This window comes from Paramisgurnus dabryanus, chromosome 11 (genome assembly GCF_030506205.2).
Source record: "Paramisgurnus dabryanus chromosome 11, PD_genome_1.1, whole genome shotgun sequence".
NCBI lineage: Eukaryota > Metazoa > Chordata > Actinopteri > Cypriniformes > Cobitidae > Paramisgurnus > Paramisgurnus dabryanus.
In genome coordinates, this window is record NC_133347.1 from 19,993,433 (window position 1) to 20,008,949 (window position 15,517).

General features: G+C 36.1%; 2 protein-coding genes across 7 annotated transcripts in view; one reads left to right on the forward strand and one right to left on the reverse strand.

Moving 5' to 3' along the window:
• The window catches only part of gapvd1 (GTPase activating protein and VPS9 domains 1), a 39,405-nt gene extending 33,192 nt beyond the window's left edge, over window positions 1-6,213 (reverse strand). For all 6 annotated transcript variants that reach the window (XM_065247303.1, XM_065247302.1, XM_065247301.1 and 3 more), the window contains exon 1: window positions 6,045-6,213. The gene's annotated coding sequence lies outside the window, so the exon portion shown is untranslated. The remainder of the gene's footprint in view (window positions 1-6,044) is intronic.
• A 4,018-nt stretch (window positions 6,214-10,231) lies between these two features.
• On the forward strand, window positions 10,232-15,392 carry hpdb (4-hydroxyphenylpyruvate dioxygenase b). The gene is made up of 14 exons (XM_065272064.2): window positions 10,232-10,361; window positions 10,588-10,614; window positions 10,821-10,883; window positions 11,168-11,272; window positions 11,422-11,464; window positions 11,571-11,653; window positions 11,745-11,834; window positions 11,914-12,017; window positions 12,121-12,198; window positions 14,068-14,230; window positions 14,326-14,397; window positions 14,563-14,685; window positions 14,852-14,968; window positions 15,147-15,392. Exons 1-14 carry the CDS (start codon window positions 10,359-10,361, stop codon window positions 15,255-15,257), a joined length of 1,182 nt encoding a protein of 393 aa, XP_065128136.2. The 5' UTR covers window positions 10,232-10,358; the 3' UTR covers window positions 15,258-15,392.
• The last annotated feature ends 125 nt before the right edge of the window (window positions 15,393-15,517 follow it).

The window sequence follows — 15,517 nt, forward strand, 5'->3', positions numbered from 1 at the left end:
TCTATAAAGGTCAGAAAGCTTTTAAATAAATAAATAAAGGAAAACAGTATCTCCATCACCACAAGTTGTTTGGGACACAGTTTAAGAAATCCTCCTTGTTTTCATGCAAAAACAAACTCCAGCATAACCATTTGCTATGGTGAAACTTTAAACAGGACTGGGTTCTCCAGCTACATGAAACAAAAAATAGTTTTTTTAGGGATGCACCGATAGGATTTTTTGGGCCGATACCGATTTAAACAGACAACTTCTGGCCGATACCGATATTAAACACTTGTATACAATACGATACAGTTGGTCTTGGTCTATAAACTAGTTTATTTCTGCATCAAATTATTTTTACTGAACATGGATTGGATCTAATTAACATTCAACTGACCAACATAATAAGAGAGGCACAAATTAAGCTAAAACAAATATAATAAGACAGCATGACAACCTTCAAAGGTGGTTTTTGCTATTCAGCATTTATTTTATTAACAACATTAACTCATTTTTTACATATAATGGATTTCTTTATGCAGTTAATTAATAAACAATCGGTATCGGCCTTTCTCGTGCTATTGCCGATATGCCGATGGTTTCAAATTCATCAAAAATCGGCCGATAATATCGGCGGCCGACACATCGGTGCATCACTAGTTTTTTTTAGTAGCAAGAACACAAGATGGCTTTGGTACACACAGGGATTTTAAAAGTTATCCATGTCTACAGGTAAATATACCACCGGACCTTCATTGTTTTGAATCTAATTTTCTGGAGGTTTGGATATCTTATTCAGATATATAGCGTCATGTATTTATATCAAATATCAACAGACAGAAAAGTCAAAACCTGACTTGCTCTGCTAGAAATCTTATAATGGGTCATGGTTAAATCTTTTTATCAAGACATTGGTTCAAATCAAAATCAACAAAAAATGGAGGTAGCAAAGAGTATTAAATAATTGTGGACAACATGTATTTGAGAAAAATGATATGATGCGATTTCTTACTATAATTTCTTACTATCATTTATCAAAATAGGCCTATCTTCTTTGGTTTCAACTGAATAAAGAAACTCATACAGGTTTAGAACAACATGAGGGTGAGTAAATGATGACTGTATTTTCATTTTCGGGTGAACTATCCTTTTAATGATGGATTCCCCAATAAAATGGCATGGTGACAATATGACTCCCAAATAAGATGACATGATGGCCTTTTAATAAAAAGTTATTTGTATGTGTTCGACTGAAAAATGGGATGGTATGAGAGTTACAGTATTATGAGGCAATATTATATAAAACTATCTGCCTCTGCACTGAGTCAAAAATAGCACAACTGCCAGGGAACAAATGGCCAAACAAAATTTCAAGAAAAATTGATTTGGTCTTTATTTGACAAAGCTGAAGAAAAGAACATGCAGATGAGCTCAGTCTCTAGAGAATTATGATTCTGGATCGCTCCCAGAAACTGTCATCTGGCTTTCTCATGCCGTAAATAGAGAAGTTGTTGACAGTTTTGTAAGTGATTAAGCATAGAGAAAGCCAACCAAATAGGGTTGGACGTTTAATTGAAAAGTAATCGAAACCAAAAATCAGAAACTCTATCCGACCTTATTTTATCAAGTTTTTAATGGATGTCACCTTCACATAAAAAGTCAGAGGTATGGAAGCATTTTAGATTTCGCAAGCAAAACGACAACGATAGTGTTGTGGCTTTTAATTTCTTTTTATTAATTACCCACTTGTAAACTTCTGTTCACTGTTCTTTTTTATAAATATAGTATTAAATCTATGTTCATTTAGTTGAATCGAGCATAAAAACCGACCCGGAGTCAAAAACCGTATCAAGAATCAAAATTGAATCTATAGCTTGTAAATCGAATCGATCAGGAACATCTGAATCGATACACAGTCCTAAATTGCAGGCTGATTTAAGGTGTGCCCTAAAATTTCTGCTTGCACTCCTTACATTTTCAGACCTTGCCAGTTAACTGAGGCAAGAAATAATAATAATAATTGTTTATTAATCGTAATTGATGTCAAATGTTAAATTAACTGAGGTTTTGATTTTAGATTAAATCATCCAGCCCTACAACCAAAGCAAACTTAGAGGCTGTGTAAAGCAGGGGTGTCAAACTCAATTTCATCCCGGCAAGTGTGTTGTTTCCGCTTCCTGGCACGCAGAAAATTTTAAAGCGCCTGGACTCGGATTAATGGCATCAGTTTTAAAAAGGTTGTTGTTATGGCAGTGTTGCCCTTAGAGTAAGTCAGCTTCTTTTTTTGTCCACCAATCAAGTGACTTGTCATAAATAAGTAAAAAATAAAGAAACTATTGTCCCACACCCCAATACTATATTTTATCAGCGATCTTGCAGGCTGACAATAGGACAATCTCAGAATGGGACATATCACCCAATACTAACTAAAACCCATGAATCACACTACATATTTACAAGCAAATGTAGATGCGTTTTACTAAATGGCATCAGCAAAGTGACAGGAAAACATGCTAAGAGCTCCTCTGACACTCGGGTAATCGTACAGACCTCTCTCACTCTCTCATCTGGAGTTTCACACTTCCTAACTCCTGACCCTGCAGAAAACACTTCCTACATGACCTCAGCATCACCTCACCGCATATCTAGTCCACAGTTCGTGCACTGCCTCATTCACATTGCACAAAACTGTACCTCGCCTTCTCTGCCTCACAGTTAAAAATGCAAAACCATCCAATAGAGCAGGAATGGTGTGTCAGTACATAGCACTCCAACAAAAACAGGACGTTTGGCAGAGTTATGAGTTAATTGGCATCATGAAACTTCCTTCTTTAAGTTTCACGGCACTAGAGTGAAAGTAGGTTATGTGGACCACTATTGGAATTGCTGCATCAAATAAAAAAAGTCACAAAACACCACCTGCTACTAAAAGGCCACAGATGACCTATGTAGGCCCCTATGATTTCCACAATGCAGAAAACACAGATAGAATCACTAAATCAAAAGCATAAATATGGAATTTACTGTACAACAGGGAATGTTACGGAATTTGCCAAATTTTGGATTAGGTTACTTTTAAAACCCACTATAATTAATTTTCAAATGCTAGTTTTTTTACGTAGTTTCATTAAAGGGATAGTTCGTCCGACACTTTTATTAAACCCATGACTTACTCACCCCGAAGCTGTCCAAGACACATATGGCCATCATTTTTCAGACGTACACATTTTCAGATATTTTAGAAAATGTTTTAGATCTTTTAGTCGTTAACAGTAAAGTTACAGGGTCCACCACCTCCAAGTCCAAAAAAAGTGCATTTATCATTCCCAAAAGAAGTCCAAACGGCTCCAGGATGATAAAAAAAGGTCTTCTGAAGGTAATCTGTGCGGTGTTGTCACAAAAATATACATATTCAAAACTTTATAAACAAAAATAACTAGCTTCCGGTAGCACCGCCATTTAGTCGCGTCAGCATTCAAGACGAGAGTGTACGCAGTTTACGGAGGGTTCTCTGCTGCTGCTGCGGCTTTGTGCCCCCACCCGCCACATTTGTCAGCCCGGGACACAGCAGACAAAATAGGTACAGTATACTACTTCCAGCGTCTGCCCTGCGCTGGCCCATACGTCCGCACAGCTTTGAAATTTTATTTACAGGATCATTAACTCTTAGCATTCTGGAAAAAGGCTAAAAATACCTAAAAAGGAAACAAATTGTAACTGCTGTGTTGATTGTATCTTAAAAAAATTTACATCATTCGAATTACAAGAATTTCAACTTTCCAACGATATGTGACATGTTTAGCTTTTTGTTTTTTTTGAGTTGATGTATTTGATGTTTATTTCTGTCAAATAATGCCACGGTACACTGGAATTTTAAGGAGTTAACAAATTCAGGATAGATAAAGAAAAGTAGCGGTTCCACCACTGCAAACAGTTTAGAACAAACAAGAAAACAAAGACCAGAAACCAACGCTTTCACATCTTTTCAAAAGCCTGTAAAGCTTGTATACAGTTTGTTCCTCAGACAACCTTGATGAAAATAAACATCACAATTATCGTCCCACGGACCATTGACTACACGTCTGATACACTTATTTGAAAACACTACAGCAGATTAAATGGCAGGTCTAATGTTTTTTTTTATGCATTCTGACTTATTAACACAGTTAAAGTGTTGGATTTCACATGTTAAACATTGGCAAAGGTTCAAAAAGCAGTTGTATGTGTGACAAAGTGTTTCTAGGCCAAACACACCCCTCCTCTTTCCTTCAAGTTTTAGAAAGTTTTTATGTTGTTCTTATAAACTTAAGAGATGTTCGTAAATGATGGTTGCACATCTCCATCCCCCTAAACAAGACACTTCACAATGGGATTGGTTGCTTTACGTATGGCCTCTTAGGCGGTCCTTGGCCATTCACAGTGCCCATGGTTCCCACACATTCAGTATGAAGGTCTGTCTCTAGTGGCGCTTTTCCATTGCATAGTACCCCACGGTTTGGTTTGGTTTGGGTCAGGTCAGCTTACTTTTGGGAGCTTTTCCATTGGGTGCAGTACATAGTACCCGATACTTTTTCGTACCACCTTGGTTGGGGTTCCAAGCGACCCGAGCTGATATCAAATGTGATGCGAAAACACAGTAGATCACTGATTGGTCTGAGAAAATCATCACTACAGCGTCATCGCTATAATGTTGATTAGCTTTACCTGTGCAAGCTTGCGCTGTCTCGAGCAAACATGTTGTCATCTGTGCTCTGCTATAAGTTCCCAAACTCTTTTTTAGCGATGAAAAACATCCACAGGTTGAGAATCAGGAACATCATAACAGTTTTTTTCCAAACTTGCAGTTTGTGGCAGAACATTTGCGACGAGCACGTCAGCATTATATGCTTAAATGCAACTTCAGTGAGGCTCAGCGGAGCGCCATCGACTGACGCCGCGGTGTTTGAACGGAAACTGTCATGAGAGACAGAGGTAGTGATAAACGCGATGTGCAAACATCTATGTGTGGTGGCCAATTTTAATTTTGTGGCTGACTGAGAAATAAATGTATGGGAATGTACAGCGACGCTCTCACTTGTATGATGTCACAGCAGTATGCAGCGCAAATATAACGACACGCCTATAATCCCTCCCACTGCGAAGTGATACCAAACTCCATGGAAAAGCTAACAAAGCCAAAGTGAGGTGAGCTGACCCGACCCAAACTAAACTAAACCGTGGGGTAATATGCAATGGAAAAGCGCCATAGGTCTGCTAGACTACCTTTGTTTACTGCCGTTTGATGCAGCACATTCTTGAAACTCTGCCCTTCTCTGGAAAGTCAGCAGCAAGCAACAGCTCATCTGCATTTAAAGGGACACACACAAAAATGGCGCATGTATGCTCACGCCTAAAAAAAATGTAACATGCTAAAATTAATTATCTATTGGGTGTTTTGAGCATAAACCTTACTTACACACTCTGGGGACACCGAAGACTTATTTTACATCTTGTAAACTGGGTCACAATAGGGGACCTTTAAGTGAAATCCATTTATGTTAAACGAAAAGACAAACAGAGGGAAAGAGTAAGACCTAAAATGTGAGGGACAACAGATTCAGAAACAAATAAGGCTGTGCAAATACATGCAAACCACTGGGTTTTGCCGACTACTCGATCACACAAACATTGCATTTGGCAGAAAAATTAAACACCTTTAGTTTGGTTTGTAATCGATACATAACACAATGAAGTTAGCATCGCTGTCAAAGAGTCGTGCATGACAACAACAAAAGCTGAAGCGTCCGTGCGCAAGAGCGGCATTTACCTCAGAATTGAAACGAGCAACAGCGAAGCTTTATTACTGAAAGGCTAAATGAAATTTCACGCTTTGTAAGGTTCTGTGGTCTGATGACAATATAATAAGACTGAAATATTTCTATGAGTGTTATATTTGGCTGCAAACCGGGGTAAAACAAAAGGTGACAACATGAGCGAGTCAAGCAGGCCAGCAGCGAGCCAGCTAACATAGCGCTCCATTCGCTAAAGTGTCACGTTTACCAGCACGATAGAAACACACTTACCGACTAATCTGACGGTAATTCAGTCGAGACGGTACAGGTTGGATTTATAGCCAATGTCTCGATTTAGTCCTCCAAAAGTCCTGACTGATAATGAAAGAGATATAAAAACACTCCGTCGTGGAATTTTCTCCTCCCTTTAGCAACAGTCAAGAGCGCACAGCTGTCATCAAACGGGGACGCTCGTGCTGCGCGTGCGCAATTCAAACCTGCGCAGACATGCAGCTGATGGAGCGTTTTTGAAGGTCTTAAAGACATGTTTTCATTACTCTTATTTTGAATCGTATAAGATCTTTTTATGTTATTTATAAAGAATGATACAAATATTATTTTCTTTCCTTGAAAGTTGTTTTAGTTTTATTGAGCGCTTGAAATGAACTCTACTGTTTGTGAGTCCCGAATATTACATTGTTTTTACCAGCAGGTGACGCTAAGATCACATGCAAAACAATGCTGTGATCAACCCAGAGGTGAAGATAGTTTTCTGAATTATTAAAACAATGATAATAAAATAACAATTGAGGAGATTTAGAGACGATCACAGTGCAGTCAAGTACAATATAAATAAATCATTTCTTTATTATTTATATATATAAAGTACATACATAATAACAAGTCTGTAATGACATGCACAAAATAAATGACAAATTAAAAGAAGATAAATGAAATTACATTTTTATAAGAGTATATTATCGATACAATTTTAATAAAATGTATTATAAGTAAAACAGTTTTACTAATCAATCAGTAATTTCAAAATAGATTGCATTCTGGAAGATCCGTTGAATTATGTAATATTTAGAAAAAAAATAATAATCATAAACTGCATGATTAGGTGCATTTAATACGTAAAATGCCTGAGTTTTCCAAATGTTTACTTTAGCTATAAACTTGGCTTCCTGTCCATGTGACTGCAGTAAAGTTGTTCATGTCTTTAGCTGTACACTATATCAAATCTATGTTTTCCTACAGCTAATTCTTACTGTACTACCAGGCTGTTAAATTTTTTCTTGCATATTTATTGCATATATTATTTTTTATTTTTTAAGTTTATATAGTCAAATCAGTAAGGGTAAAGAGAGAAACCAAAAAAACTAGACTACTATTTACTTTTTTGTTTTAATTTTCTTTAAAAAAAAAAAAAGTTTAGAAACACTTACTCATTCTTTATTCCATTTCCATTTTCCATTTTTAGAATAATATTATAATAATGAAATATTTAAATAATCAATGTATTCAAATATATTTTTGCATTCTTAAAATCATTCCATGACATTTTATCGGGTATAATTTCTAGAGATCTCACACATGGGAAGCTGGGTATCCATCTATGTGCTCTTATTGGTTGCATTTTCATCATTATTTTTAACCAGTAGTGTTGCTCCAGTGGTATCAATCAAAGAAGCGGGCCTTTTTAGATTTTTTTGTTAATATTTCTTCAAAAATAAATTTCTGCTTTTTGTGGTAAAATAATGTAGCAAAATAATAACTGCACTATACAACATAAAATCTGGCTTGACATTCAATTTTTACAGCCAGATGTAGCTTGAGCTGTAATAATTCCAGGTATGATGCAGTATATTTAACCGTGGTAAACTGTGATAAACATTGCTGATATTAGGAGTGAAATAAAAATAACAAGAAATCTTATACATTATGTATAAAATAAAATTAAAGCTGTTGCCAGGATCTTGAAAAAATTTGAACCAGAAAACAGTTTAGTTGTAATATTAAAAAGTCTTTAGTTAACTGTTTACATATTATTTATCCTCTTAGACTCTTCACAAGAGTATTTTCACAAAACTGAGTTTTCATAAAATGTAAACAACACAGAAAATGACTGCTCCTTAAGTGACATTAATATAAACTTGTCTTTAGAGCACCAGTGTGTCCTTTGCATGTTCTCACCATGACAGCAATGATGCTGATGCTTTCACTGTTGGCTGTTTCCTGACCTTTGGACTGCAAACCTGCCTAGCTTGTCGGCTTACCGATGCGAGTCCTGCTTCGCAAAGTCTTCTTGCTCGTCTGTGCTGGAGGTTGAGCAGGAGGCAGTGGCCCAGGAGAAGGCTGATTTAACATCTCACCTCTTCTCCGCAACCGAGTGCCGTTGCTGGTGGCAGTCTCAGTGCCAAAAACCCCCATTGGCTCTGAATTGGAGCGAGGCCCCAGGGATAGAGGTAGGCATGTTTTAGGAGTGATAGTGGTCATTGTGCGGTTGAGCATTCGTCTCCTAGACGTTCCCAAGGGAGGCATACTGGGAGGTCTTTGTTTCTTGGTCTCCATGGGAAGTGCAGAGGGAGTTTGCATTCTCAGTAAATTGGTCAGGCGAGTCTCCAGGCCGCAAAGTTCTCTCTCCGTATAGCTTTGTGTCTCACGGCGAAGCTGCGCCAGGCCTTCACGCAAATCATTTTTTAGTGACTCTAAACTCAACAGAACCTCCTCCAATAAAGCTACACATACCTCCTTCCCTCTTCCCTCACTATCATTCTCCTCAAATTTTCCCTCTTCAACAGTTTCTCTCTGGGTGCCCTGGTCCACTTCATCCTCCTCAAATGAGCTAATCTTAACGATGGGCGTGAGTCCTTCCTTCTCCCTCTTGCTCCTCTCCTGTTCCTTGACTTGGTTTATAACATCCAGTATACCCATACGTTGACCATCCAGTGCGGCTTGCGTCCTGATCTGACTCCTTACCATAGAAAAGACTGACTGGACTCTAGCCTGCTTTTCTTTATCTCCACCGACAGGCATTGATTCTTCAATGTTCTCCTCCAATGCATCCCGTGGTGAAACGGTTGTACAATCATGTTCTCCAGCTTCGTCCTGCATGCTTATTTCTACTTTTTCACTGTCATCTTTGCTTCTGCTCTTTAGCAACCACTTCTGGAGAATGGCTTGGTTCTCCATCGACTGCTCATTCATGATGCTTGACTTTTCGCTTTCGTTCACTTGTCTTTGCTTCTCATATCTCTATGTTTTGTTGTTTTCTCTCTCACCTGTTCTTCTTTGCTCTACTTATGTCAAATGTTGTGTGCAGCTAAGTGACACTAACAGTGTTGTATTTCCCTTGAGTTATAATGGGCCAATGAGTGCTTGGCTTGCGCAGTTGCTTAATGTTCTCTTGGGAAATATGTCACATGTGCATAAACACCTTTTCCCTAAACGCACACATACGCTCATTTAAATTTCAGGTACTGTCAGCCTGCTGTACAAGTCCTAATACTTGCTCTCAGTAGGTTTGGATTTCTGAGAACATGTACATTAGAGTTTCACACTACACTTGCAACACTTAACTGGTTTGCTACAATCATCTTTTTTTTAACAGAGCTCCTTTTCTGTCTTTTAATAATGTTTTTCTGGAAAGCAAAACATGCACGTTTAATGTTCTTGAGATAAATGTTAAATTGCAGAAGTAACACCCGAGTTTTTTAGTTCATAACATATTTAGTTCAAAGTATCCGTTTAAATCATTTTGATTAAGTCTTCAAAAAGTTAAAACCATTTGCAAGCTATTAAAAATGGGTTTGGGGAGGTTATACATGGTGGTGTTTTAACGATGATGTTGCACTTTTTAGTAAGGAGAGTGATCATGTGAAGTCTACATTTTTTATTATAGCTGTTTGTATGACAATGCAGATCTTTGGATTCAATGTTCATTTCTTGTTTTATATTAAAATTGAATTAATGTTTAAATTAACTCAAATGAATAACAATGAATGATTTTGCAGAGAGGGTAACGTTTTTATATTTAATGTTTGCTGATGGCCCATTATGAACTGTTATGCTGTGTTATTATTTCGTAAATTATGTTTTGCTAAAAGACATAAAAACAACAAGCTCGTTAAGTTTTGCAAAGTCACCCTGCAAATTGTAGGACCATTGATGTAGGACCAAACGACTAACCAATAGGATTGAAGGAAACGAATGCCTCCTCTTTAACCATATAGGCAAACAGCTGTACTACGACAACAAAGTAAAAAACACTTAAGAAACCGCAGCATATGTGGTTAAAATCAGCAAGGATCCAATGCAACGATGCTTGAACAAACTATGGCTGAACAGTAAATAAAAAGCCAAATTGTTTATCCCAAAATATCAAAACGTCACGGTTAATTTTTAATATATAACCAGTTATCACATGTAACCTACAGACAGTTATAACACAAAGTATGAGCATCATTAGCGTTGCTCTCCTCCTCTCCTGTGATTCTGTGGGCGGAGACTCCAACATACCGCTACAAATTCACATCTGGACCATCTGCACTCACCTCCTCTCACTTTTGCGACTGTCCCGACAAGAAGCTGCGAAAAGTAAAGATGGTATGGCATTTGCATCTTTTAAGACAATTAACTCTTATTAAGAGGGTAGGAAAAGATAAAGCTATATTTCAATAAAATGATTATAATGTTTTTCAAACTTATGTTTACTTTATTATTATTATTTTTTTAATTATTATGCCTATCGAGCTCATAATGCATTTATGTCTTTTTTTGCGATTGTCAAATTATTTAAACAAGCTAAATATTTTTTTTTACTTTTCTCCAGACAAGCTACACTGACAAAGGTGAAAAGGTATGAGGTCGTTATTATTACTATTATTTTAAATATTGTGAGTCTACAAGAATACACTTTCTCTTTGTTTTCCTATTATGCACTAATATTTAGCTTCCACCCGTAAACTGGTTTAATATTATTGTACCTTATAAAATCATTCTTGACTAGTTATGTCTATAAGTGCCTAACTTTAATTACTGTTGTCATCGTTTTTATGTCTACAGCACGAGCAGGGCAGGTTCGTCTGCTTTGACCACATCACTTTCTGGGTTGGAAATGCCAAACAGGTATTTTTTGACTTTTTTATGCATCATTTTGTAAAAGTTGTTTATTTGTGATTTAGCGATGCCAAGAGGAGGTGACCTATAGGGAGATGCTATTGGCTCTCTTAAGGGGTGGGAGTAATATAACACGCAGACCACCATTCTCCGCTCACTAATTTAATCCATATTGAGACTTTTTTAAGCAACTCTCTACGCCAACCAGTAGATGGCGCCATTCTCACACTCTAAAAACCTATAGGCATCCCTAGTGTTATTTACATCAATGTTTTTCTTCTTTATGATCCAAGGCAGCATCCTTTTATTGTACTAAACTGGGTTTTGAACCCTTGGCGTATTGTGGGTTGGAGACAGGCAGCCGGGATGTGGTGTCTCACGTGGTGAAACAGGGCAAGGTGAGCAGGTCTATTTTGTCATTATTGATCTCCATCCTTTTTATTTCCTTATATTATCCCTAAAACAGCCTACATTTTTTAAATACCCAGTCAATTAAAATAGCTTAATTGCTTTTCATGATTCTTTCTTTTCTCCATTACTTTTGTAGATTATTTATGTCTTCTCCTCTGCATTGAACCCTGGCAATAAAGGTACAGTAAAATTGTGTATAAATAAAAAATAAGAATGTGTATTGTTATAGCTATTATGGTATTGTATTCCCTTTAAACCAATGTGTACTCTGGGTTTCATGGACAGAGTTGGGTGAACACCTGGTGAAGCATGGGGATGGTGTTAAAGATGTAGCCTTTACTGTAGAGAACTGTGACTTTCTGGTGGAGGTGAATACTGATGGTTTTTCACATGTTTCATTTCTTCCTAAAACAATATTTTAAGCATAATTTTTTACTTATGTGCATTTATTTTCTGCAGAAAGCTAGAGAGAGGGGTGCTATTATTGTTCAGGAGCCCCGTGTTGTGGAGGATAAGTTTGGCAAAGTGAAACTGGCAGTGCTGCAAACAGTGTGTCAATCCTACTTTTTTTATTATTTAAGCATTAAAAATGTTTATATTTTACATAATCTTTCTTCTATTTTTTTAGTATGGTGATACCACTCACACTTTGGTGGAGAGGGCAGGGTATAATGGGCTCTTCCTCCCCGGATACCACCCTCCTTTGTTCTGTGACCCTTCCCTGGCAAAAATGTAAGAGTTCAGTGCTATTTGAATGAGAGCTAATGAATTCTGGGTATTTGTGTATTTATTTGTTTTTTCTTTTGGACATCTCTATGCGATTGTTTCTTTGCAGGCCGAGCGGCAAACTCGACTTCATTGACCATGTGGTTGGAAACCAGCCAGACAATGAGATGGTGTCAATAGTAGAATGGTAAAATCATATCCCGCAAAGCTTGTTGAACATCTGTTGTTTTCTTTATATAACAGACATGTTAAGGGGCTTATAGCACGAGTCCTCTGTGCCAGGGTTGTTAATCTTGAAACATACAGAGCAGTCACAAGAGGTACAACATCAGAGCAGTTAAAGTCTTTGGGGGAAACTCCCTTTCACACCAGGAGCCACTCCCCACAGATCTGTAGTTTGTCTCCATGACAATGATGGATTAGAGAAAGAAAGGAAAGATCAGAAAAGATGGGTTATATTGTAATAAGTAGTAGTGGCTAAATATTTGGCAAGAAAACATCTTAGCAATTATGACTCAGCAAAATGACCTGAAAAGTGTCCAAGACAGCATCTGGAGACAGTTACACGGCATGGAGGATAAGGGAGTGATGAGGGGTGGGTAAAAGCACACTGATTTAAAACAGAGTAGACGTGGCTCCTCTGACAAAAAAACAAATTGCTCAATGAAAATGCATGTAATTTATTATCATTCAAGTCATCCGTTTACCAGTCTCAAGTTATTTTAATTCTTTTTTAGGTTCGTGTTTATTTTATTTCATGTTTTTTTATTTATTTCCAGTTAATAATTGTAATGCCTCAACCCTTAAATGCATCCCTTGGATCTTTAGAGACACATAATGTCATTATTGCATCATTTTAATGTTGGATCATTTTTGGAATTTGTTTGAAGAATGCCGAAATATAACAGCATATGATTCATTTTATACATCTATCTTCATTTTGTAATTGTTAATAGAGAATAAGGACAGTTTTATACCAAGAAAGTTTCCAAATGGGTGTTAGATATTTCAGGTTGCTAAAGATCTAAATATATAATGGTGAATGGAAAACATTTATGCATTTAAGGGTTTAACTTATTTCAGTTTATTGCTCAGGAAGTATTGTTTATTTTCAATTACTTCACGTTTTTCAACTGATATTTTAGCCTATATTTCATTTGATTTAAATTGATTTAAATTAAAAGTAGGGCTGGGCATAGATTAATCTAGATTAATCTCATACAAAATAAAAGTAATTTTTTGCATAATATATAAGTTTGTGATGTTTGTAAATATTATGTATATTTAAACACACACACATACATATATATACATTTAAGAAAAGTTTTATTTAAATATCATTTTTTATTTATATATAATTTAGAATATATAATAGAATATATATAGAATAGAATATATATATATATATATATATATATATATATATATATATATATATATATATATATATATATATATATATATATATATATATATATATATATACACATGTAAATGTTTCTTAAATACATACATGAATGTGTGTGTATTTAAATATACATAATAATTAAACACAGCACAAACTCATATGTTATGCAAAAAAATACTTTTATTTTAAAATACTTTTATCTAGATTCATCTATACCCAGCTCTAATTAAAAGACAATTTTTTAAATAGTTTTAGTTAACGATAATACACTAATTTAGGGTCAGTTTCCCGGTCAGGGATTAGACTAGTCCTAGACTTAAATGCATGTTTGAGCTGCCTTAATTTCAAAACACATTGTACTGACATATCTCAACATATATCAGTGCCATTGATTTGTTTCAAGATGCACACCAGCATTTTTTTTCTAAGGTTTGTTTGAAAAAACTACTTAAATGTTGTAAAATAACTAAGGCCAAGTCCAAGATTAACCTAAACTCTGACCGGGAATCCACCCCTATATTAACTTTCATCCATGAACCACAGAAGATGTTATACAGAGTCTATACAAAAAAATTAATCAACTTTTAAAACATCATTGTCGCTGTACACATTATGTTTTGACCTTGATGTGTTTGTGTTTGTTTAAAGGTATCAGAGAAACTTGCTGTTTCACAGATTCTGGTCTGTGGATGATAAGCAGTTACAGACTGAATACAGTGCGCTGCGGTCCATAGTGGTGGCCAACTATGAAGAAAGCGTTAAAATGCCAATCAATGAACCGGCCATGGGAAAGCGCAAGTCTCAGATCCAGGTACGTATTATTTACCTTTATGACATGTGCTAATATGTATTTTTCAATGCATTACTTTATCAATCTATCATTTCTGTTTGACCTTGTTTTTTAAGGAATATGTGGAGTACTATGGTGGCCCAGGCGTTCAACATATCGCTATGAACACCTCTGACATCATTACAGCAGTGAGTAAACCATAGGGTTGCAACTAGAATTCATGGTGTGCCAGAAAAAATTATAGTGATTGTTTCAAGTCATTTTTGGGTTATGATAGTTGTTTTGTCTAAAATGGATTCTTAAATTGATTTGCATTTTATAGTACAAGTTTGACAAGGATGTTTTCTCTTCAGATCCGTAACCTAAAGGAACGTGGCATGGAGTTTATGACTGTGCCCGATACTTACTACAAGCAGCTCACAGAGAAGCTGAAGCAGTCCAAGGTCAAAATTTCAGAAGATATGAGCATACTGGAGGTAAGCATACTATTTAGAAGGTAGAGGTGATGGATGAAATCTTGAAATATTTTTTTAGTTAGTAGAAAAACGCAAATATTTATATACTGTATAAGCAAAGATTTATCTGGCACCCGGCATATGAATGCACATTTCTGTAACAATAACTTGGTATTATTTTGTACAGGAACTTAAAATATTGGTGGATTATGACGACAATGGCTACCTGCTCCAGATCTTCACGAAACCCATACAAGATAGGCCCACTGTATTTTTAGAGGTCATCCAGAGACACAACCATCAAGTAAGATTACAGTTATGTCAGTGGTTGCATGCAAGTAATTCACCAAACTTATCAATTAATATTATGTTTAATTGATAAAAAATCATTTTAGAAGTCTTCCTGTATACATGTTGACATTTATTCTGAATATTGTGTAATAGTTATAGTATGAATAACATTCCTGTTTTGATTTTTTCAGGGGTTTGGTGCTGGAAATTTCAAATCTTTGTTTGAAGCAATTGAAGCTGACCAGAATGCCAGAGGAAATCTCACTGTACTTAATCCTAATGGGACATTACAGAACCTCTGAAGTCTTTACACGTTACACAGAAAAAGCATGCAAAATAAACTTTGTTACTTTAATTTCGCATTTCAGAGTCTTAAAAAAACTGTCTATACGCAAGCAAAGGGGCTTAAGACAAATAAATAGTTGTAATGCGATAAAGGTCTGCTTTTATACATCTACTTATTAACATTCAATATCATATGTGCTTATCTGTTGTTTTGATGGCCGTGAGAAAGTCTCAACAACAATGCATTCATTCTTTTGGGTCGTTTTTGAAAGTGTGT

Coding starts and splice junctions, on each gene's coding strand:
- hpdb (XM_065272064.2), top strand. Junction 10,615..10,820: donor ACACTGACAAAGGTGAAAAG/GTATGAGGTCGT, acceptor TTATGTCTACAG/CACGAGCAGGGCAGGTTCGT. Junction 10,884..11,167: donor GGGTTGGAAATGCCAAACAG/GTATTTTTTGAC, acceptor TTATGATCCAAG/GCAGCATCCTTTTATTGTAC.